Genomic DNA, 23530 nt, shown 5'->3' with positions numbered 1-23530 from the left:
CAAGAACAGTTGCGGTTTCTATGTAACTGGGCACACTAGTCGGTTCTGACCCAAATTATACATTAGGGGCAATTGTAGTTTGCTTAAAGTAGGTGCTTATCTGTTCATGTAATTACTTATAAATATGTAGTTGCAGTAATTAAACCGTTTTAAGATATTCTACATATCAATTAAAAAAACATTGCATCAAAAAACTTGGCGGTGGATTCAAAATCAAAAATCCTAGAAAATAATAGCAGTTGGTAACACTAGTTGGCACAGTCTCGGCTCGTACATTGCGGAGTGCGCAACAGTTAGTGTTGTTTGGATTGAATTTCATCATTGCAGCTCCGCAATGGATGCACCAATCAACTATTGGTATCTGGAGCACATTAGCTCTGGCAAAAAGATAATATTGCAGTCTGGTGAAAATACAGTGGGTCGGCACTCGTGCTGCAAGGTTGTGCTGCCGGGAAATGAGTTTTTGTCGAGGATGCATGCCAAATTAATTGTAAACATTGAGACTGGAGTTGTTTTGGAACAAATGGTGAGTGGGTGATATAAACAAACCATGTGCAGCCTTGAAACATTTCTATTACGAACAGAAATCTCTGAATGGCGTGTTTATAAATAAGGCATTACTTAAAGCCAACACTCAGCTACTCAATGATGGAGACCGATTAGGTTTGGGAGTTGAAGTAGATGAACCAGGGATTGTGCCACCAAACTATGCCATATTTATAGTGAAACAAATGTGTCCTACAGCTGAGGATGTTATACAAATTTCCGATGACGAAGATGATGATAATAATGGCAAAATCATTAGCAAGACGAAGCCGGCAAATGTTGAGCTTAGCAATGAAAATGCCAATAAAGATAATGAAAATGCGCATCGAGCATTGCATTTGCCGATATTGCCGGAAGTTAAAGCCGAAGCTTTGTTGACAGCCACCCACGATATTGAGAATATATTCGGCGAACCTGATAAAGAGCTGCTGGAATCCGTTTTACAGATTAATCCGTATGTTTTCCAGAAGCTGAATAACAAGCATGTTCCAGCGGGTCCAAATAATATATGCAATGGTGATGTAATTGAATTGAACGAGGACAAAACTGAAGATGTTGACAAGGACGAAAATATAGAGGTTGCTGTTGAAGCCGGCGGAAACGCGGAGGTTGTTGTGGAAGACAAAAATGAAGAGGCTGTTGTTGAAGAGATTGTTCTCGGTGATGAGAGCGATGGCGATTATGATGAAAATTTTGCTATGTCACAGGCTGTGCTGCAAGAGATTAAAGAGGATATGGACTTCGAGGGCATCAATCTCAGCGGAGATGATGTTGACAATCGGGACAATGACAACTTGCTGGAACCGATCAAAATGGAAAGTGATATATCCAAACAATTCGACGAGAATGAGATTGTTATTATCGATGATGATGACGAAGTCGAGCTGTTCACCAAGGTGGCAGATTGGTCGTCGAAACTGCTTTCGCAAAACGTCATGTCGCAAATCTATCCTATGGATAATGAAGAAAATCTAGGCTTTGATAACATTCAGGAGGAGCCAAGCGATCAGGCAGCTAATGAGAAATCGAGTAAATCTAGTAAAAGCTCATCGCATAGCAAGGACTCAAAAAAGAGGCATAGAAAAAAAAGCTCAGACAAAACTGCCACGACGTCCAAGTCCGACAAGACAAAGGAGAAGAAAAGCTCAAGTAAGGAGAAATCTACTACAAATCGTAAGCGTTCCTACTCGAGTTCAACCACTGAGAAATCTAGCGACTCGAATCGCAAATCCCAGGAAACCACAACCAAAGAATCTAGTAAATCCGCGGAGTCGACAAATGAGACAACAAAAGTGAAGCCTGACGCAGCACCTAAAACTAAGTCGCCTCGGTTGATGAACAGATCTGTATCATGTTATGTTGAACGCCCTGCTATAATACCTGAAAAGGATTTTGAAAATCCGCCATTGTTGGAGAAAACCAATCAAAAACCAACATTGATTTGCTCTAGCTCAACAACTGAGAAATCAAGCGACCCCATTTGCAAACCTCAGGAAACCTTAAACAAAGAATCACCAAGTAAATCCGTCGAGCCAACAAATGAAGGAACAAAAGAATTACCTTCCACAACACCGAAAAATAAGTCACCTCGCTTGATGAACAGATCCATCTCATGTTATGTTGATCGAAACGACTTAATTGAGAAACCGCCATTGATTGAAAAAACCAATCGAGGACCAACATTGATTACAGCACCGCAATTACCCAAGCATCGTGGCAAGTTGAGAGGCGTTTCAGCCGAAAGCAAGAAAGTCGAAGACAAACAAAACATTTTAGAAAGACAGCGCTCCAAAGATTACCAAGATGAAATGAAAAAGAAATGGTATCAAAAGCCCAAAGATCAGAAGATCGAGTATGAGAAGAATAAGGAAAAGCGTCGCGAGCATCTCAAGAAATTGTCCGAAAAATCGAAACCTTCCCCAGAGAAGTCTTCATCATCATCGTCCGAATTGAAACGCAAACACAGCGTACCTAAGCCAAGTAATAGCAACCGTGGTGATTTTCTCACAAAGGAGGTGGAGCCCGTAACATCAGCAAAGCGAAACAAATTGGACCCAACCGCTGCAAGAGCTCAGTTAACTCGGCGGCGTGTTACACTCGATTGTCCTTCACAGCTGGAAGATCCGCCCGTTCAATCCAAACAGCCGGCGGAGCGTAAGGACGCTGAATCGGCACGAAATCGTCGAACCTGTAATCGAGTTACATTTGCCGAAATGGAACGAGATTTCGCTTTGCAGCAGGAGCGGAATAAGAAAGTCAAACGCAATCGTCGTGTTCGATTCAACGATAACGTTCAAATCCGCATTATCGAGCGTGTGGAAGGTGCGATCAAAAAAACAAACAATATCAAGGACACCAACAAGTTCTCGCTGAGCACATACGCTGAGCGACGCGAATGGGCTTTGGCCCTGGGAAAAGCACAGAACTGTAATGAGTTCATCACTAGCAACATTCTAAGCTGGGGCAATCAATGGCTCTCCCTGCGCGATCCAAACGAGGTAGCGGAATCGGATATCCTTTTGCCCATTCCAACCGAATTCAATACCTTTAAACAGTACAAAGAGTAAGTGATTTGCCTTTGCTTGTTGTTCGATTATTGATTGTAATAACTTTTTTTGTTTAGAACCTTCGTGCCATTAATGAAAGTCGAGCTCCTGACTACCATAGAACGTGAATACAAGAACTCCACACATACCTATGAAGTTAGTCTAGAGAGCTTTACCTGTGAGAGTACAAAAAGTCGTCCACGTTATATTCTGATCACCCGATGTAAGTTAAGTTTATAAAGTTTTCAAGTTAAGTTTATACCCGCTACCCATAGGGTAGAAAGGTATTATAACTTTTTACCTGCAGGAAATGTATGTAAAAGACAGAATGATACATCTCCAACCATATAAAGTATATACATTCATGATCAAAGTCAACAACCGAGAAGGTATTCCATTGTCCATTTGTGTGTCCGTCCATCCAGATGAACATCTAGTTCTGAGATTATAAGAAATAGAGCAATAATTCTTTTTTCGGCAGCACTTTTTATGTTCACGCGCACATCAAAATTATTTCAAATTTTTGACACGCCCATTTCCGCCCCTAAAATCGATAAAAGTCGAATAACATGCGTTTAAAGTTAGAATCTCTAATTTTGCTACAGACAATAATATCTATAGTTTTTATTATTCCTGCAAATTTGGATGCGAGCGCTCTCAACTGTAGCTTTTTTTTATAAAATTAAATATAGAAAATATGTAATATATAATTTCATCTTCATTCGCAGGCAAAAACAAACCCGCTAAGCAATTTGATCTCTATACTTTGAGCAGTGATGGAAACATTTTTGAAACATTCGCAACAATGCCTCGCATGAGGCACATAGCCGGTAACTATATACTATATATGCGCTATAGTATATTCGATATACTCATTTTGTTTGTCAATTTTTAGGCACTATCTTCGAGTTGACCTTTGAAATACTGACGCAGAACATCAAGAAGGAGATGCTGGAGATGGCTAAGACGCTGACGATTCGCCCGGTCGTGGATAATTTGCGAGTGGAGCTGGGAGCGTTTAGTGCCGTTTATCAACTGTGCCGCTCTCCATTGTATCGCCGTATATTGCAACCCAGCGAGAATGTGCTGTCCTTTGACAAGCACATATTGAAGGATACAGAATATAAAGGCTTCACGAAACTGAATGATCATCAGATCGATATTTGTCAGAGTACGTGGATACGTTTAATTGACGATTCAACGCCCAGCATCACATTGATACAGGGTCCGCCGGGAACTGGCAAATCGGTGGTCATCTCGAATCTGACGTTACAATGCATGTATGGCCGAAGCAATCGGCACCTCGATCGCAAAATTTTAATATGCGCTCACAGCAATACGGCTGTCGATAATATAACAATGTATTTGAATCGTGCACGCAATTGCATGACTCACTCGCAATTCCGATTGCTGCGTTTTGGTCGATTTGATAAGATCGATTCCAAGGTCGGCGAAGTCTCGTTGGAGCATCTGTTGAACATTGAACGTGAAGAGAAAAGCAAGCGTTTGACGGCTGAAAACAGAGCGAACTTAATGCAACAACAGGAGATGCTTAAAGCAGAAATTGCCGAACTTAGGCAGAAGAACTCTGCGAGCACTAGCTATTTGCAACCGTTGTTGCAGTCGAAGGAGCGACAATTAAAGACACTTAATGAACGACTCAATCCACCATTGACGCCCCGCGAAGAGTACGAACTCTCGAAGAAATATATCCAGCGTGCCAACATTGTGTGCACAACGCTCTCAAGTTGTGTGAAACTTGCTTACTACATCGATTACTTTGATGTTTGCATCATTGATGAGGCGACTCAATGCACTGAGCCCTGGACACTTCTACCGCTGCAGTTTGGAGTACGAGGTCTTGTTTTGGTGGGCGACACTCAGCAGTTGCCTGCAACAGTGCTGTCTCAGAAGGCCATTGATCTTGGATTGGGTAACTCGATGTTCGATCGCATTCAACGCAATTTGACGCATCATCTGAGCAAGTCGGGTAAAAATCATTTAGCCCATACCAAAGTGTTTAAACTGAGCATGCAGTATCGAATGCATCCGGAGATATGCAGATGGCCGAATAGTTACTTTTATCATGATCAACTGGTCAATGCGGATGCAACAAAACAGTTATTGTCGCCTATTATTCCGTATTGTGTGATCAACTTGAGTTACACAAAAGACACAAACGACAGCAGAAGCCGGAGTATTAGCAACATCGAGGAGGCTCACTTTGTGGCCAAGTTGCTGATAGAGTTGAAGAAACATATGCCGACAACGCGTTACAAATACGGCTTAATAACGCCGTACAGCAATCAGTGCTCAGTGCTTAGCGGTGTGATACCCAGAGAAATGATGATCGTACCGAATACGGTGGATGCATATCAAGGACAGGAGCGAGATGTCATCATTATATCGAATGCACGCACTCGCGGAGTTGGCTTCCTCACTAATTATCAACGATTGAACGTAGCCATCACGAGACCTCGTCGTTGCCTCATCATCTGTGGTAATTTCGATGATTTGAAGGTACTTGTATTGATCAATCCAATGTATATACGAATAGTTCAAATATTTTGCATTATTATAGGCGGTTGATATGTGGCGACATTTACTGGATGATGCGCGCCATCGGCAGATCTATTTTAATCTGAAGAAAACCGATGTGGAAGATCTAAATCGTTCACTAATAAGCAAGATCCTAGTGAAGCCTATTGAAATAAGCGATGAGCCTTTCTCCAAATGATATTGTAGATATATATTATATCTATCGAAATAATAGCTTTAAATAACAATGGAATTCTTTCTTTTTTTGAGTTTGATCCATCACCAACAGTTTTTGTTTCTCATTAACTTACATTCACTTTAATATTGTTTTCGTTTTATAACATCAATAGAGACTTGCCTTATATATTAAACAGTTTGCTGGATCTGAATTCAATTGAGTAAGTGTAAGAAATTGTTTTTTTTTTCTTTCTTGTTAACCATATATCATTAACCAAAACATATATAAATGCTAAGATTATACAATTCAATAAATTAAGAATTTAAAAAAAATCACGTATTGAAATAAAAAACAATGTTTTAAATGGTATTATGTATATTGCACTAGACATGAACTGGTAAAATATGAAATCATTTGATACTCAATATTACGTATTGATTAGATACAACAAAATGCGCATCCAACTTTTAGACTACAAGTTAGACATTAACTAGGGGAACATTTCACAAACTAAACTAAATTTGCCTCGATTGAAGGGCATTCTTCTTCCCTTTTCTAAACTAATAGTTGGTAAAATAGTACACATACATATATGCATAAGTAGTTTTATACAGACTCGTGCATGGATGTAATTTCACACATAGTACATATGGAGACACACAAAACATCAAATTTATAGGATCGTTTAACTGGTTGTTTGGATTTTTTTTGTTTTTGTTCGCATTTCGTTTGCTTTCATTTTTCCAGTGTTTAATTCGATTTGGTAAAAAGTCAATCTCATAACGCAATCGCATGTCATTAAAATTAATGGAATCGCTTAATAGCAAATCTCCGATAAGCGGATTACAATTGCACTATATAATGCCATATTGATCATAATTATAATAATCATAATAATAATCGTAACTGAAATAACTTAAAATTGTAACAACAACAAAATTCTAAACTATAACTAAAAACATAACAAAAATTATGCTCAAAATTAAAACTATCCGCGCGTGTTTTGATTGGATTCAAACGAATCGTTTTGTTTTAAAGGAGACTAACAGCATTCGAGAGGTTTTTGCTGCATTTTCTTATACCGATCATCATATATATATGTATATATAGAATCTTCCATTTTTATAATGAATATTTATATAGACGTACGACTAAAGCAAACAATTGTTGTTGTCGAAATATTTAGTTTAGCATATCGCCCAGAGAATCCTTCAAGGACTGATAGATTTGGTATTGTTGATCCGGTTTAAGATTATAAATCTGGAAGAGTAATGAAAATAATTTCATTTCAAAAGTTATTTTAAACTTTCTTAGATATTGACAAACCTGTGTCAAGAGTTTAGCTGGTGAAGGAGTTCTAATAAAGCTCGAAATGTAAACATTTACGAACGTGGCCATGAGGAACTGACAGTCGAAGCGATCCATGATACCGCCATGTCCAGGAATCATATCGCCAAAATCCTATGTAGAACAAAAACGTTAATAATTGAAATAATAAAAGATTGACAAAATGTTGGTACCTTTATCTTGAAAGCACGCTTAAATCCGGACGCAAAGAAGCCGCCGAAAGGTCCAATTATTGAACTGAACAAACTCAACGAAATCGAGTGCCAAATGAATGGATAAATGTTCAAGGTTTTTCCAATGCCAAACTGCAAAATTTAATTTGATTAGATTATTATTATTGCAGTGCATATATAGACTTACCAATTTAAGACTGTATTCCTGTGGCGTAAACAGATAGCTGGGAACACAGGACATGGTCATGCGACCCAGTTCCTCCGAATATTGTATGGGACAGATGAAATATTGGTAATTGCACAAGACGTATGAGAACAATATGCCAAATAGTACGGTGGCAAAACCACCACCAATAAAGCCCTCCCACGTCTTCTTCGGGCTGAGCTTTATGAGGGGTGTGCGTCCAAAGAAGAAACCAAACACATACGCCATGACATCATTGCAAACAATCATCGATACGGGCACTATAAACCAAATAAGTCCCTCGAATATGTTCTGTATAATTAGATAGCTCTGTGTGACGACAATCAGCAGCGAGACGTGCGTCCAGGCGAATAGGCTGAACTGTTTGATATAGTATTTCTTGACCAGCGAGAGCACGAACCAAACGAAGCCAACGATATACAGGGCAAATGAGAGGAAGCGGTGATAGGTCACCAAGAACTTAAGATATTCCTGCGAAAACAATACAAAATTATAATAAGTATTACAATGACAATTGTGGTGTATAGACACTTACCACACGATTGATTACGACCCCAAAGTAATCGACTAGATTCTCGCCATAGAAGAAATAGTTGGAAGTGAGCAAGAAATACCAGGAGAGACTACGAAACCAGGGCAAACCGTGTATACGATACACTTGATAACCAATTGAGATAATTTCCTGAAAGCACTTCACTTGCACCAACAGCGTCTATAAATGCATTTAGATAAGTAACTAGTTAATATAGTTATTAACCTCTAATTAATGAACAATTCAAATGAAACGCACCGTAATCATCAAGGCCAATGGTCCACCATAGATGATTAATGCGAATCCACAGATCATAATCCATGTGAATATACCGCGTATGACCCAATTTTTCCATCTAAAAGAAAATAGTGTAATATATATAAACAAATTGAATACCATATGTCCATTAAATGTTTTCACACACATTTAATTTTCACAGTCATTAGTTTTGCAATAATTCAAATTGGAAATTTTGACCTTTAAGTGTTACGGTACATATACTTTAGACAGCTGGGAGCTGTCTTGAAATAATTTTGGAATTTTTGGATAAATAAAGATAAATATATATCACATACCGATCGGGCAAATCCTTCAGAGCAGAATCCAAAAGTTCTGGTGTTTTATCTGTACCTTGGGGCAAATTCTTAGCCAACTCCTCAACGAATTTCTCCTCAGGTATTTTCTCCTCCTCCGAATCAACCTATAAAATAAATCACAAAAAGAACAGACTAAGTCATTTTCGAACAAAATATCAAAGTCCAATATTCCGGTTGAATATGTACACATGTACATATGTACATGTGTAGAACATATAATCAGTACAAAACATTTGGGTAATTTATTTATCCAAGTAGCGTGGTTGGCTGTTGGAAGGTGGCGTGTTTTGTTTGGGTGACAAAATATTAGCAAGGTCTTGATAAGAAAGTGAAAGACGCTAGACGCTAGCTAGCTGAAATATAGTGCGGCTTTTGAGCATTATCACCGTCATCATTATCATTATCATAAAGACACGGCGCGCAGCCAAAAGACAAGCGTGTCTCTTACAGAATGCACGGTGTCGAGCTAATTCGCTGGGGGTGGGTAACAGATGGGGGGTTGGAAGCGTCCCACCGCTTCCGTAATGGTCACTTAATTGGATTTGCCTATTATTCTTGTAACTATGTGAGAGAGTGAGCAAGTGTGTGTGAGTGAGAGTACACAGTACATTTGTTATTGGTTTTTCACCGTTAGTGTCTTCAGTCTCTCTCTCTCGTTGCTCTCTCGCTAGATGGCGCTCTTTTACCACCTGCTTTTGCGTCAGAAAATAACAAAAACACTGCACACACAGAAACATACACGTATGTGTTTGTGTATGTATGTATTAAATTTCTTGTTGTGTGGGTATACATACATAAATTTTGCCTGATTTTGCGCTTCAATTATTGCAAATTGGGAATGCGCAGCAAATAAGGATGCATTCCATATTTATGCCACAGAAGTGAAGTTGCATTTTCTCTTAACTTCCTGGACAGGGAAAAGGAAACCAACTTACATGATCCGAAGAATCAGCTGCACTACTCGCGGCAACAGCAGCAGCAGCATCGTCAGCCTCGTTGTCCGTCTTCCTACGTCGCACCTCTGCCATGTTTGTATTGTGTGAGTTTTGAATAAATTCTTCAAATGATTTTAATATGTTTTTTCAAATTAACAGATTTAGCGCAGTAAGTGTCGTGCTGCACAAAAACAAGCACTTAAAAAATAAAACGTCCGCTTTTCGCTTCAACACAACAATACACACACATGAAGCTACAAAAAATACAATCAATTGAAATTGTGTGGCTGTGTGTGACAAATACAGAAAATGCTTAAAAATATGTGTTGTGAAACGTCAAACTGTATTTCCCAAGGGCTACATGCGCACACACCCAGCTGATCCATTTATATTCCAGGGCTGAAATAATAGCTATACATACACATTGAAGAAAGCCGGCGAGCGTCATTTGCGAATTTATTTTCTGTCAGCACGACTGTGAAAGCATCATAATAATAATAAAATAATGGCCGCATCAATTGATGGCGTTTTGCCCGCAACATTGCAGGAATTAGTTCAAAAGTCCAAAGTGTTGGTTGTTGGCGCCGGTGGCATCGGCTGCGAGGTGCTTAAAAATCTTGTCCTCAGCGGCTTTACGCAAATTGAAATTGTAAGTAAAAGAGTTAGCCGCCATAGTGTAAATTAAACGTGCAACTAACTAAAATACTTTTAGATCGATTTGGATACCATCGATCTAAGCAATTTGAATCGGCAGTTCCTGTTCCATCGTGAGCATGTGGGCAAGTCAAAAGCACGCGTAGCACGCGAAAGTGCACTCAGCTTCAATCCTGATGCGAATATAACGGCATACCACGATAGCGTTACATCGTAAGTGATCGGTGTTGATCCGTGCAATTTTGATTGATTAACGATTGGTTTTATTTACAGAACTGATTATGGTGTCAACTTCTTCAAGAAATTTGATGTGGTGCTCAGCGCCTTAGATAACCGAGCAGCTCGCAACCATGTGAACCGCATGTGTTTGAATGCCGATGTGCCACTAATCGAAAGTGGCACCTCTGGCTACAATGGTCAAGTAGAGCTGATTAAGCGCGGCTTGACGCAATGCTACGAATGCACACCGAAGGAGAAGCAACGCAGTTTTCCCGGCTGCACCATAAGGAACACACCATCGGAGCCCATTCATTGCATTGTCTGGGCCAAGCATTTGTTCAAGTAAGCTGTCGTAAAATTAACATTTAAGAATAAATAATTCATCAATACTTTTGCAGTCAACTCTTTGGAGAATCTGTTGAAGATGAGGATATTTCGCCAGACTCTGCTGATCCGGAAGCACAAAATGAAAGTGTAACAGCAGAAGCAAAAGCAGCTGATGGCGCTGGTGATGTTGCCATGGAGGATAAAGAAAATGATAAGGAGCAAGAGAAATCAACTGAAGCTGAATCTGAAGGCGAGCCAAAAAACAATGGCAATGTGGTGCGCATCAATACACGCCAATGGGCGAAGGACTGCAACTATGATGCTGGCAAATTGTTCAACAAATTCTTCAACGAGGACATCAACTACTTGTTGCGCATGTCGAATCTCTGGAAGTCTCGCAAGGCGCCCGTGCCCGTGCAATGGGATACGTTGTTGCCCGACGGCACCAAGACAGCAGAAGCTCCAGAGTTCGCGCGTCAGCATCACAAAGTGTGGACTGTTGAGGAATGCGCCCATGTGTTTGCGAATGCTCTCAAAGAGTTAAGCGCTGCTTTCCTGAAGCTAGAAGGCAGTGATACCCTTGTGTGGGATAAGGATGATCAGCCTGCTATGGATTTTGTGGCTGCCTGTGCCAATGTGCGTTCCCATATTTTTGATATTGAGCGCAAGTCACGGTTCGAAATCAAATCAATGGCTGGCAACATCATTCCAGCTATTGCGACCACAAATGCCATTACCGCTGGCATTTCCGTGATGCGCGCATTCAGTGTGTTGCAGTCCAAGTGGGAGCAATGCAAGGCTGTCTATGCTCGTCTACGTCTCAATGGACGCCAGCAGTTCCTTGTGGCAGATACATTCTTTCCGCCACCAAATCCCAATTGTTATGTGTGTGCCAGTGATCCGGCAATTACATTGCGCATCGACACCAAGCGCATTCAAGTTAAAGCTTTTCGCGATGATGTTCTCATTAAAACTTTGAATATGGTCAATCCGGATGTCACAGTCGAGGCCACCGGCTCCATTGTCATCTCTTCAGAGGAGGGTGAAACCGAATGCAATGAACAGAAGCTGCTCTCGGAGATGAACATTGTAGATGGTGTGATTCTCAAGTGCGATGATTTCTTCCAAAGCTATGAGCTTAGCATTATCATATCACACTTCGATGCTGAACGTGATGATGTGCTGTTCGAGGTAATCGCCGATAAAAGTCAATTACAGCCTAAGCAAGAAGAGAAACCGAAGGAAGATAGCGAGGAACAGAGTTCCACCTCCCGCAAGCGTCCGGCGAATGGCAGTGATATTGCTGATGATGGTCCATCGACCTCAAAGCGCACTCGATTGCCAGAAGTTGAGGATGATGATGATGATTGTCTCGTCATTGAAGAAGATGATGATGTTCAGGAGATTGTAAACACGAAAACAGAACAGCTTACCGTCAAAAGCCCACCAAAGGTAGCAATTAAACGGAAGCCGGACAATCTGACGGATGATGAAAATATAACCGAAATACTTGACTCATCGGATGAGGAAGATGTGGGTCCTACTAAGAGCAAGCGCACGAAACTAAATGACAGTCAGCCTAATGAAGTAATTAGTATTGACTAATATACTTTGAATGTTCCAACTTAATGTCATTCTCAACTTAAATAAACAAATGATTTTTATTTGTATAAAATTCTATATACTGTGGCGGACACATAAGTTGTTTAAATTTTGTATTTGTTACCGAAACCTGGTAAATTGGTTTCCAAAGAATCAAGATATCTTGTTTCTTGCCATCGATTTTCACCATTGGGCCGCTATTACACCATGTAAGGAATCTTTCTTATTTTATCGAAATTGAGAGTACTGCTTGCACAAAAGATGATAAATATGAATAGATTTTTTCCACCTTCAGTAACTAAACAGCAATGTAACACAACAAAGATAGAAATCTTCGGGATTCCTCAATTTATCAAGTTTGAATTTAAAAAAAAGTGTTGAAAAAGTTGAAAGCTTGACTTTTTTAAATAAAAATATTTATTTGTTCTATTAAAAAAATTATGACGATTAATGAATACAAGTCAGAAGTGACAAATATATATTAAGATGTGCTCGCCAATGTGTTTTCATTTTATATCTCATGCTATTTGAATTTTAAGTGTTGACTAGTGGAAATAAAATAAAATTGGTGGCAGCACTACGCTTTTAACATTTATAGTTTGGCAACACTCATACAATCAGAGGTGTGTGTTGCTATTATACTGGTATTGAAAAATATAAATAAAAACGTTCGTTACAGATGTCGTTCGCAAGCAAACTTTTACAGTCCAGCGTTCGGCTGTGGAATGGAATTAGCGCCACCAGGAGCTTCCATGCTCTCGTGCGTCCCACCATTGCAACATCTTCGCAGGCTCAAAATTCACTTGTCCATCAACAGCAATTAAATGGAACAAATAACCAGGTTGTGCCGTTGCTTTCGCCAATGAATACACTGGTGCAACAAGTGGCCGGATTTAAGGTGAAAGGACGTCTAAAGCGGCGCTGCAAGGACTGCTTAATTGTCGTGCGTCAAGAGCGTGGTTATGTCATCTGTCCAACGCATCCGCGGCACAAGCAAATGTCTATGAAGAAACGTGACTACAAGTCGTGGCTCTTAACACATGCTACACAATCCAAGGAAAGGGGCTTTTAGTTCAATAAATACGAAAACTTATAATTAAAAAATAAAACCAAAACACATGTTAGTTTGTTAAAATAAAAGGCTTTTATGTAGCATATTGAAGCGATATGCAACACTGTTCATTGTTTTTGTTTATTTTGAAATGCCGCAGTTGGCCGCAGTGTTATTTTCAGTAGAAGTGAAACAAAGCAGCTTTGCATTAACACCACATCTCACTGCATTATAAAGTTAGTTATCTTTTCAGTTCTTAACAATCAACAAAACTGAAAACTGCTTTTGAAATTCATATTCATTTAACGCGACGTATTTTAGCAATTGCCAACACTTGTCGTCAAACAGCTGATTTTTTGTTTATCTACAATTCGCTTTCTGGTTGATTTAGACGGCATTTGCTGTTTTTCGCGAAATTGCACATATCGACAATCAAAAATAAACCTTACGTCAGTGTCGTGTAAAGTCGTTGCATTATTGATAACGCGCCGCGAGGCTTTCGGCCATGACGTCCCATTTTATGAGCGTGCTGCGCCAGGCCTTCAAGACATTTGATCGAGCCAATCTTGCCAACTTCAATGCGAATCTTCAGCATTTAAAGCAGCTAACGGATCAATTAACTTACCGGGACTTGCACATCAGAGAGGAGTTGTTTCGCGATGACGCTGACGTTGACATTGGGTGCCAGCAGCCAAGAGCACCCTGCACCTACATGCACATCTTCGAGGATGAACGCTTCTCCATGAGCCTGTTCATTGTACGCGGCAACAATTCGATTCCCCTGCACGATCATCCCATGATGTATGGCTTGCTGCGTTGCCTCTGGGGCAAGGTACACATCCAGAGTTACTCGCAGAAATTACAGCCAGATGAGCCGGTGGGATACGACATAAATCCCACGCTGGTCAAGGTGATGCCCGAGGAGCCCTCAATGGTGACGCCGGAGACAACGAGCGCTGTATTAACGCCACGTAAACGCAACTATCATCAGATAACAGAGGCCGGAAATGGCATTGCCGCATTCTTTGATATTCTAAGTCCACCATACGATGCCAATATGCCGTTATATGGACCACGTCGCTGTCGCTTCTACCGGCCCAAGTGCGACGACGATGGTCAGGTGCAGCTACAGTGCATCCCATCGCCAACCAGCTACTACTGTGATTTGGCCGATACGCCTGAATCTGTGCTGCAGTGCGGATTCATTTGTGCCGCCGAAGCATTTGCCGCCAATTCCGCCAGCAACTCTTAAAACTACTTACAAATTACTTTATCTAGTTGAATCCTTATTTATTTTGTCACGCATGCCGCGTGTCAAGCATCTTCTGTGTTATTCAAATAAAATTGCCTCCTTTTTTGTTTTTTAAAAGCACATTCATTCACTCAATGAAAGCTTCCATTTTATTATCAATAACTACTATTTATAGTTAACCTTCAGATTGTCGTTACTTTTTTGTTTAATCGTCCATATCATCAGCTTGATAAATGCTCTGATTTCTTCTCTTTAGCTTTTTTATACTAGTTGTCGCAGGTAACTCTGCTTTTGGCTCCTCTATCTGCTCTTCACTGACTTTAACTGGCACTTCACTGATAATATTATCAGTTTTTGATGCAATTGGCTCTGGCAGCGTTAAATTGAGTTTCCGTTTCGTCGGCGCCAATTGAAAATCTTGTTCGTTCATTGTTGAATCCACAACAACATTAGCAGCAAGCGAATTTGACTCCTCATCGACTTCAGCAGGCACTTCGCTGTTATCTTTGTCAACTTCTGGAGCAGTTGGTGCTGGCAACTTTAAATTCAGTTTCCTCTTTGATGGCGACAATTGTAAATCTTGTTCAACATCCGAAACACGTGACGTAGCCTCCTCATCTTCTTCCACTGGCAGCTCAATGACATTCTTATCAACTTCCGCTGCAATTGGTGCTGGCAGTGTTAAATTTAGTTTTCTTTGCGTTGGAGCCAATGGCACATCTTCGTCTTTAGTTTCCTGCACGTTGAGCTCAGCTGTACTCTCCTCTAAACTGCTGGTTTGCGGTAAGTCCTTGCCATTTGCCAACATGGCAAGGCAGAGTGGATCATCGATGCCCAGCATAGCACAGAAATCATTGCACTGTGGATTCAATTGTGCCTGCGGCTGATCAACAAACATTTGTTTATAATTCTGTTGCTCATCGGCATCGAATGCGTTGACGGTGCGACAAAAGTTCTTGGGCACCTCGAGATTATTGAACTTGTGGCGAATATGCGACAATTCATCGACAGTTGGCGTAAAGTTGCAACGTTCTTCCATGCTGCCCGCCTTCTTGCCGGGCAAATAGTAATTGTTATCCTTGATAGAAGTCAGATGATTTGTGGTGAGCAATATCGACAACCATTCGATGTCGTACTCTAGAGTTGGCTTTTCTCTTTCTTCGCTTGTGGGCATGTCAAGCACTTGCAGAAAGCGACGCTTTGGCAAGCATTTATCCAGCGCCAAGAATTTGGTTACGGCAACAGGAGCAGCCGGTGCTGTTGCTGATGACTTTGAGTGCTTCTCCTCTTCCTCCTCTTCGCTATCGCTGTTGCTATCGGAGGATGATTCCTCCTCATTCAATGATTTACCTGCAGCTCTCGTGTGCTGCACCAGAGCAGCAAACTTGCAATGCAAATGAGCAGCAAACCAATAGGTTGGCTGCAGTGTCTTCAGCAATTCCTCCAGCGGACGGCTTCCCAGTTGCCCCTTCTCAATGTCCTCGGCGAAATGTGGCTTAAATCTCAACAGTTGTGCCTTGTTGCCATACTCGTGTATGCCACGCGGCCAATCGTGCGACATAAAGATGTCCACCTTTCCTGACAACTGTTGCAAGCGAAACACCTCCAGTTGACGCACATGGTAGACACTGCGACATGTTTTCTCCGTGTACGGCGGAAACTCGTGATGACCGCGCAAAAAGTCGTGTCCCTTGTAAATACCACTGATGCCTGCTATACGAATGCCATTCACATTCACGACACCAGCATAACCCAGGTAATAAATGTTGGGAGCAACCCAGCCACCATAGGGCAGCTCCTGAAGATAGTTGGATGCCTCGTGATTACCGCCGATAAATATGGTGAGAATTGGCGCAACGCGCTCTCCACTGTAATATCTGCAATGAACACGATATAGCCGAGTTATGCCGCCTATTAATTTAGTAACTTACTTGTAAAATGTGCACATATCCATGTACTTTCGGGGCACAGCCATGGTTTGCAAATCCGCAAGATTGCGCGTCGATTGAAAGTCGCCGCAGCAGAGCAGCAGATCGATCTTGATGTTGCGCTCCTTTTCGATGCCCTCGATGGTATCGTAGATGCGTTCTAGCTCCCCATGCGCACATCCTTCTATTGCGATTTTCATTTTAATTTATATTTATTTGTTTATTTCGATTGTAAACAAAACAAATGCGGCAATACAATTGCCGCGCTTTACTGTGAATGGCAATAACAAGAGTTACAGTCGCGTGCTATGTTATTAACAGAATGTAACTACTGTTAACACATTTGTACTAAAACTGTTACAATTCTGTTGTTGATGATATTGTTGTAACGGAATTCTATGGCTGCATTCTAAAAATTGTAATAATGAAAATATCGTGGCTTCTGTATTTAGGTACATTTCATCCACGTTTAAAACATATATTTTAAAGATCCGGCTTTTGGTCACACCTTAAATATTAGGATATGTATTCAAAACAATTCAGTGTACACTGATTTATCCCTGCAAGCTCACAAATGGCTTGGAACGTTTTATTCGAACTGCGCGCCACTGAAAAGTACCATTACAAAATTTGAATTATTGTATTGTTCATATTTTGATCAATTCAGTACCTTAATACCGAAAATAATTGAAATAAAAGACCATACAAAACATAGTACAAAACCAAACAACAGATGAATTCAAACGTTAAAAATGTTTTTTATTTTTCAAAAATATCTCTCCATCTGGTACATTTAATGTGTGTTCTCGTGTGTGTGTTGTGTGTGGGGGGGTGTGTCGTAAAGACAGTGTAATTGAAATGCTCTGCGTTAAATTCTCATTCTCTAACCAATTGTGTTTCGTTTTTGGAGTGTGCTCAGCAAGCTTGACGCAATCTCATTCCATGAGGCGGCGACATCCAAGTAGTTTTCGTAATATTCACACACACGCATAATGATGATATACAATAGATTTCAACTTAAGTTTTATCATAATTTAGTTGGCATCGACTTGCCAAGAATAGAAATTTAAAATATAAATCTACAATAAATATATAAAGCGATCATGTCCCACTTGCCCGCCTCTTCGCCGACCGCTACCTTTGAAGCATGCAACATATATCTATGTTTATGTATATAAACGTATGTTGAATGTGAGTCGTACTCAAGATGTACGAGAATCTAGAGAATGCTTGAACAGTCATATTACATCAAGTGTTGATTTTTGGAAAGAATATGAGAAACAATGAAGTCAGAAAGATGGTACAAAGTGTCAGTGTACAGCAGCTACTTTTTAAGAGCCAAACTTAAACGATGTGGGCACAGTTGTCTGGGGGAATGCGAATCCACCCTGTTTCTCAATCAGTTTCGATTCTTTGGCAGCCTTGCGTTGATCAGCTGTCACGACCACCTCCTGAAGTGCTTTAGCCTGTTCGGGTGTCAGGTTTGAGGTCAGCAGCGAATACCAGGCCTGATCTTGTGCAGAAAGTGCTAAAAAAAAATAAAAATTACAAAACATTAGCTAAAAGAATGATATCAAAATCACATCTGAATCTTATTACCGGTAATAACTTCCTTAAATGTCCAATATTCATCGATAGCAGTTTCGTTCTCTTCGTCATCAATGGGCGTGGTGAATGTTTCGAGGCCAGTTTCATTTAAATCACCAACAGATTCCTCCGCCTCATCGTCGGAATCTTCCTCGTCATCCTTCAGCTCAGCTTTTACCTCAAAGCCAGCTGCACTTCCTTTCGTTTTTGCGAAATCGGCTAGTTTATCCAAATAGTTGGGCGCCATTTCATCCATCTCGTCTTCATCGCTCGAAAGAGCCTCTGTAGGAAAATAATAAGTTTTTAAAACAGTAAAAGTAACACTTTCATTTTGAGTCTAACCTTCGCAATCATCACCACCCTCTTCTTCTTCCTCCTCTTCCTCTTCCTGGGCACGCGATTCATAGGCACGCTTGAGGCCATCGAACAGCAATATCAGTGACGGCACAATCTTGTCCGCAACCTCGCTTAGCACTTGTGGTTTGGCATCCCCCAAGGAGATTAGTGTACACAGACCAAGCACGCAGAGTTTACGATCGTGAATGCTAAAAAATAATTATGATAATTAAGCAATTTGCGATTTGAAACGTATTCTGAATTACCCCAAGAAGCAGTCCGTATCGTGTAGCCATTGTTTAATGAAATGCGAGGCAATTGGTTCTTCACTGGTTTGCGACATCTTGTCCAGAATGGAGAGTAATAGCTGTGGATTATAATACAGTGCAGCGATGACCACCTGCAAGCACATGGTGCGCAACTCCGACGATTGCACCTCGCGTGTCAAACGCGACAACGCCAATTCAACAAACACATGGACCACAGAATCAATTTGTCCCTTGCACTGCAATAAAATCACCTCCATCAATTTGGCGGCATGGCATTCGGGATCCTCGCCAGGGCTGCCAGTTAGCATCTAGATCGCAAGAATAGAACAACACTTTAACAAAACAAGTCTAGACCAAGGTTTGTTGTAGATTCACTTACAGTTTTGCACATGTCCAAAATGGCCAGTAAGCGATTTGGATTCGACAGGAACGCTGGTGTATCAACGGTTACATAGTTGTGTAATGCCGGCATAATATCAATAAAATAATCCACACCATCCTTTTTAAAGACCTGATAGATAAGTTCGAGCATCTGCCACATTTCGGCCGAAATTGCCTTGGACGTTAAATCGTAAACCAACGAAAAGGTTTCCTCATAGAAATCTGTAATAAAGTTAAGAGTTAAAGAATTATTTACATATTCTTTTTAATAATTAACTCACCCGTAATGTTGTGCTGGAATATATGACCGACTACATTGATAACAATTGGATGCAGATTGAGCAACACATCCGGATGTTCCTCCATAACACTGAGCAGTGTTTCTATCGTGTTAAGCAAACCCATTGCTGTGATTGCCTTCTCATCGGAACCTTCCTCCGACTCCAACACTTGACTGAATGTTGTTGCCAAATGCTGACAGATTTCCGTTGCAACTGGGAGCAGTTGTTCCGTAAATGTGCAGACAATCTTTTGCATGACATTGGTCAAGTCTTCGTTTTCCGTTTCACGTATGATGGTCAACAATTCTTTAGTAATCTCTTTGATTTGCGATGACACATACTGAGGTGCCTCATCCTGCGATGATAGGAACATTTGCAGGCCAATGGCGGCCTCCACCTTAACCGGCAGCTCTTTATCGGTGAGCAAGGCATTCGTGGTTAGGCGCATCGTTTCGGCCAGCACCTGAGGATTCTTGATTTGAACGTCGCAGAAATAGTGCAATACCCAACAGGCACGAGCACGCATATGACCGGCCGGATTCTGGAATTCCGGAAAGACATAGGTGGTGAGCATAGACTCCACTTGATCACGATATAGGGCCTTCTTCAATAGCACATCTGCGAGAGTGCCAATCATATGCAGAGCACCATCCTTCTGCTTGTTATCAGCATTGGGCGAGGTAATTATTTGCATAATGGTGCTCATTGCCTTGGGCAAGATGCCTTTGCGTTTTTTGCAAACGGAATGCAACAGAGATTGGGCAGCTGGCACTGGAGTAGCATAATCCTCAAAGATATCTGCAATGCAAATGCATTATATGAATCCACATTTCTTCTTCTAATCATTCCGATTTAAAGCTCATACCAAACTTGAGGCGAATGTACTCGTAGGGGTCGCTTTCCCACAGCTCCTGATCAGAGTCGGTAAATGACATGATAGGGAATATGACATCTTGAATGACTGCCACCATGTGCGGCTTTATCAGCTTCCAGGTGTAAGCATGGCTCACACTACATAAAAAAACATGTAAAATCAAAAAATGGCTAATCAATTAAATTTGCAATTAAAAACTTACGCTATTTTTAGATAATTCAGCACATCTGTGAGCACACGAGGCGAAACATAGACGCGATTGCGATATTGATCCAAGATCTTAAGTAGGACTTCTAATACGCCAGAACTGAAGGTTGGCAGATACCATTCCGCAAACTTCTGGTACTTTTCGCTAACAAGACTGGTGGGACTGCCATAACTGTAACATATAATTCATGATTATTTACTAAGTATGGTGATTCATATCGATTCGCTACTTACCGCTCAAACATGCGCACCATGATGTGCAGCGCCCATTTCTTTGTCTTCCAGTAGGGGAATTCAGTCCGTTCATCATCATCCAAATGCGAACAATCGGGCACAGCGCGATCTGCAATCTGCCGGCAAATTTCCATCCATTGGGAGAAAATTTCCTTAGTGATGAGATCTAGCGGCAAACTGTACTGTGTCAGTGCATAATAGATTTTGAGTATTTGCTTTTGCAGCAACACCGATTGCTCCGACTGATCGTTGAGCAGCGTCATCATCAGCTGATAAATCATGGGCAACAACAGATTCATTGCCTCATTAAGTGGTGTACGCTCCTCGAAACGTTTGTATTCGTACGTTTTGACCAACTGATACATGGTGACCAAAGCGCCATTCCAGCCATTCACATCAGGATTTTGCAAATAGATGCTAATGTTGTCAACCACCTGTGGCCAACGTCCGGGGAAATCACTCTTGATGATGTGATTCACACACACAGACAGCTGAACTCTGTAATAGGTTTTTTGAGATTTAGTTTCAATTCAAAACTGATATGTTATAGTTGTGTATTCTTACCTGATGAGCTCTGGAGCGTGGACAATAGCATCGACAATGGATCCGCGAATCATGGCGCGATCCTGCTCGTGAATGGAGAATGGTATCGGCTCGCCGGGCTTGGTTTCATGATCCGACCAGCTGCTATTGATAAGATTCTTTAGATAAACAGCGCCGGCTTGACGAACTGGCTGGTCGAGCGATGTTTGCATGACGATTTGCAATATAGTCGGCACAAAACCAATGATTTTGTGTATCTGAAAGTGGGTGGAAAATGTGCGAGAGGTGTGAGAGAGAGCATTTAGTATTTTTCCCGGCTGCCGTCAACAGTTTGTTTACACAGCTGCCGCATAACATGGCGTATGAGTAATGTGATTCTCTAGGCTAACATTTCGCGTGCCAGTGCGAAAAGAATCTGCACATTGTATTGATAAAACAATACCAAGCAGCAGCGTAACACATGTAGCACCTGTTTATTTCAATCCTACTACCAATCGGGTAGCATTTAAAAATTCCAAGCACATTTTGTCTACTCCTCTATATATATATGTGATTACTTATACATAAATACATATTTAAATAGCATGCGTTTTCCCATTAAAGAAGCTCCAATCAACGTGCCCTGGTAGCAGCAGCAGTTTGCAATATATGCTGATAAAGACAATTAACCGATTGAATAAGGCGGGGCATGGAAATCGTTAGAAGCTGACTCAGCCACAAGTCTAGAGGCTCTTGAACAGTGGTACAAGCACAATTGAATAAATGTTTAATTACTGCCAATTAAATACCAAGGCGTGACAGACTTGGAATTCGTTATTTCTGTAGATAATTACATTTATTACTGGGTAGTTAAATAGTTTGAAATCAGAGATTCTTATATTCTTAAGTGATCGTATGAAACATAAAGCTTCGGGATAGTTTGCGATATTTTAAAAACATCTCCAAATTGAATAAGTTAGAGCGCTAAGACACAAACCATTAAAGCCACGAAAAATATTTAACCATATTATATTGCAGATGCAAACTAAGTAAACTTTAAACTTGAATTAGAATAAATAGAAATATTAATTCAATGACATAAATTCATGATCATATGCGCTCGTCATCGATGTTTTTTCCCACAAATTTTGGGAGAATTTTTCAACAGACATCAAATGATTGATTGTAAATAAACCGTAACACACAGTGCAGTAAACACACACACACATGTGATTGAGATTGCGAAACTGCATTTGTATGTAAAAATTGCCGAGCGCTTCCTATTGGCCCGTAGTACTTGTTGCCCCTATTCGATTATTTACCATACAGCAAAAATTTGCTTTAATGCCAACAAAATAATCGTTCTTTTTTGGATACTATAAACTTAATATTGACTTAAGCACAGCCGCAACTACATACAAATGTGCATATACACACACACACTAGCATATATCCAGTGTGAGCATTGATAGGCAGCAACAGGGAGGGAAGAGGTTAAAAGCGAACAATTAAAAAAGCACATGGTTTTGGGCTACAGCAGCAACCAAATGGCATTACTTTAAAGTGGAGGGAATGATGCGCTTGTTGTGTCATTATTGCAGCTAACTGGTTTTAATAACAAAGCTTCGCTTACTTGTGCCAATTGGTCCTCGGCTGCTTTCCTTTGCTCGGGATTCGGATCAATCGTTGCGCGCAACAGTTCCGTCAATTTCTGTGCCTCCATTTTCGCGTATGTGGTTTGTCCAATTCGCCGGTTTTATCGCAGTGATTGCTGCCGCAGAAACAAAGAAGCTCCCACAAAGCACCCGAAATACGCACGATTTTTCGTTCAATTGTCAATTGCAATTGACACACCAGCAGAAATAATGACAATAGCAAAAAAATGTGCCAATAGGAAAAAACGTGGAAAAAGGCTGTGACAGCCACACAACACCGCCGAAATTTCCGAGTCCGAACGTACTTCGGAGAAGTATCGATACTTATAGAGCTGCAGCAATATCGATATATTTTTCGCAATGTTGTGAATCTTCACAGCAAATATTCTTTGAATGTTGACTTTAATTTATGTCATTTTAAGATATGCTGCATTAATATTTTAAATTCTAAATTTCAGATTTAAATCAAGCACACAGATTTTGGTCGATATAAATCCGACAGTATTGCCGAGATTTATTTGATTTATTTGGATAGTGCTGTAAAACTCATATTTG

General features: G+C 40.6%; 7 protein-coding genes across 7 annotated transcripts; 4 read left to right on the top strand and 3 right to left on the bottom strand.

The window, feature by feature from the left end:
• The first annotated feature begins 266 nt into the window (after window positions 1-266).
• On the top strand, window positions 267-6268 carry LOC132794045 (uncharacterized). The gene is made up of 6 exons (XM_060804267.1): window positions 267-526; window positions 585-3109; window positions 3170-3315; window positions 3821-3922; window positions 3988-5612; window positions 5674-6268. The coding sequence occupies exons 1-6, from the start codon at window positions 335-337 to the stop codon at window positions 5827-5829; spliced, it is 4746 nt and encodes a 1581-aa protein (XP_060660250.1). The 5' UTR covers window positions 267-334; the 3' UTR covers window positions 5830-6268.
• A 565-nt stretch (window positions 6269-6833) lies between these two features.
• On the bottom strand, window positions 6834-9850 carry LOC132794049 (phosphatidate cytidylyltransferase, photoreceptor-specific). The gene is made up of 8 exons (XM_060804270.1): window positions 9597-9850; window positions 8641-8765; window positions 8324-8420; window positions 8069-8245; window positions 7516-8004; window positions 7329-7460; window positions 7135-7269; window positions 6834-7068 (listed from the first exon to the last, which is right to left on the bottom strand). Exons 1-8 carry the CDS (start codon window positions 9687-9689, stop codon window positions 6991-6993), a joined length of 1326 nt encoding a protein of 441 aa, XP_060660253.1. The 5' UTR covers window positions 9690-9850; the 3' UTR covers window positions 6834-6990.
• A 116-nt stretch (window positions 9851-9966) lies between these two features.
• LOC132794046 (SUMO-activating enzyme subunit 2) lies at window positions 9967-12476 on the top strand. Its single transcript, XM_060804268.1, has 4 exons — window positions 9967-10245; window positions 10309-10463; window positions 10524-10811; window positions 10868-12476. Exons 1-4 carry the CDS (start codon window positions 10102-10104, stop codon window positions 12399-12401), a joined length of 2121 nt encoding a protein of 706 aa, XP_060660251.1. The 5' UTR covers window positions 9967-10101; the 3' UTR covers window positions 12402-12476.
• A 441-nt stretch (window positions 12477-12917) lies between these two features.
• Window positions 12918-13580, top strand: LOC132794051 (large ribosomal subunit protein bL36m). The gene is made up of 2 exons (XM_060804273.1): window positions 12918-13021; window positions 13078-13580. Exon 2 carries the CDS (start codon window positions 13078-13080, stop codon window positions 13468-13470), a length of 393 nt encoding a protein of 130 aa, XP_060660256.1. The 5' UTR covers window positions 12918-13021; the 3' UTR covers window positions 13471-13580.
• A 120-nt stretch (window positions 13581-13700) lies between these two features.
• On the top strand, window positions 13701-14701 carry LOC132794050 (2-aminoethanethiol dioxygenase). Its single transcript, XM_060804271.1, has one exon. The coding sequence runs from the start codon at window positions 13955-13957 to the stop codon at window positions 14699-14701; it is 747 nt and encodes a 248-aa protein (XP_060660254.1). The 5' UTR covers window positions 13701-13954.
• A 154-nt stretch (window positions 14702-14855) lies between these two features.
• LOC132794048 (lariat debranching enzyme) lies at window positions 14856-16897 on the bottom strand. The gene is made up of 2 exons (XM_060804269.1): window positions 16633-16897; window positions 14856-16578 (listed from the first exon to the last, which is right to left on the bottom strand). Exons 1-2 carry the CDS (start codon window positions 16827-16829, stop codon window positions 14907-14909), a joined length of 1869 nt encoding a protein of 622 aa, XP_060660252.1. The 5' UTR covers window positions 16830-16897; the 3' UTR covers window positions 14856-14906.
• Window positions 16898-17367: 470 nt separating this feature from the next.
• LOC132791583 (importin-7) lies at window positions 17368-23273 on the bottom strand. The gene is made up of 11 exons (XM_060800566.1): window positions 22954-23273; window positions 21363-21598; window positions 20799-21296; window positions 20560-20736; window positions 20349-20494; window positions 19484-20281; window positions 19201-19424; window positions 18819-19129; window positions 18559-18761; window positions 18229-18498; window positions 17368-18157 (listed from the first exon to the last, which is right to left on the bottom strand). The coding sequence occupies exons 1-11, from the start codon at window positions 23041-23043 to the stop codon at window positions 17961-17963; spliced, it is 3150 nt and encodes a 1049-aa protein (XP_060656549.1). The 5' UTR covers window positions 23044-23273; the 3' UTR covers window positions 17368-17960.
• Window positions 23274-23530: the final 257 nt, after the last annotated feature.

This window comes from Drosophila nasuta, chromosome 3 (assembly GCF_023558535.2).
Source record: "Drosophila nasuta strain 15112-1781.00 chromosome 3, ASM2355853v1, whole genome shotgun sequence".
Classification (NCBI taxonomy): domain Eukaryota; kingdom Metazoa; phylum Arthropoda; class Insecta; order Diptera; family Drosophilidae; genus Drosophila; species Drosophila nasuta.
Note: the sequence above shows the minus strand (reverse complement) of the source record. Positions and strands in the feature narration are given on the sequence as shown.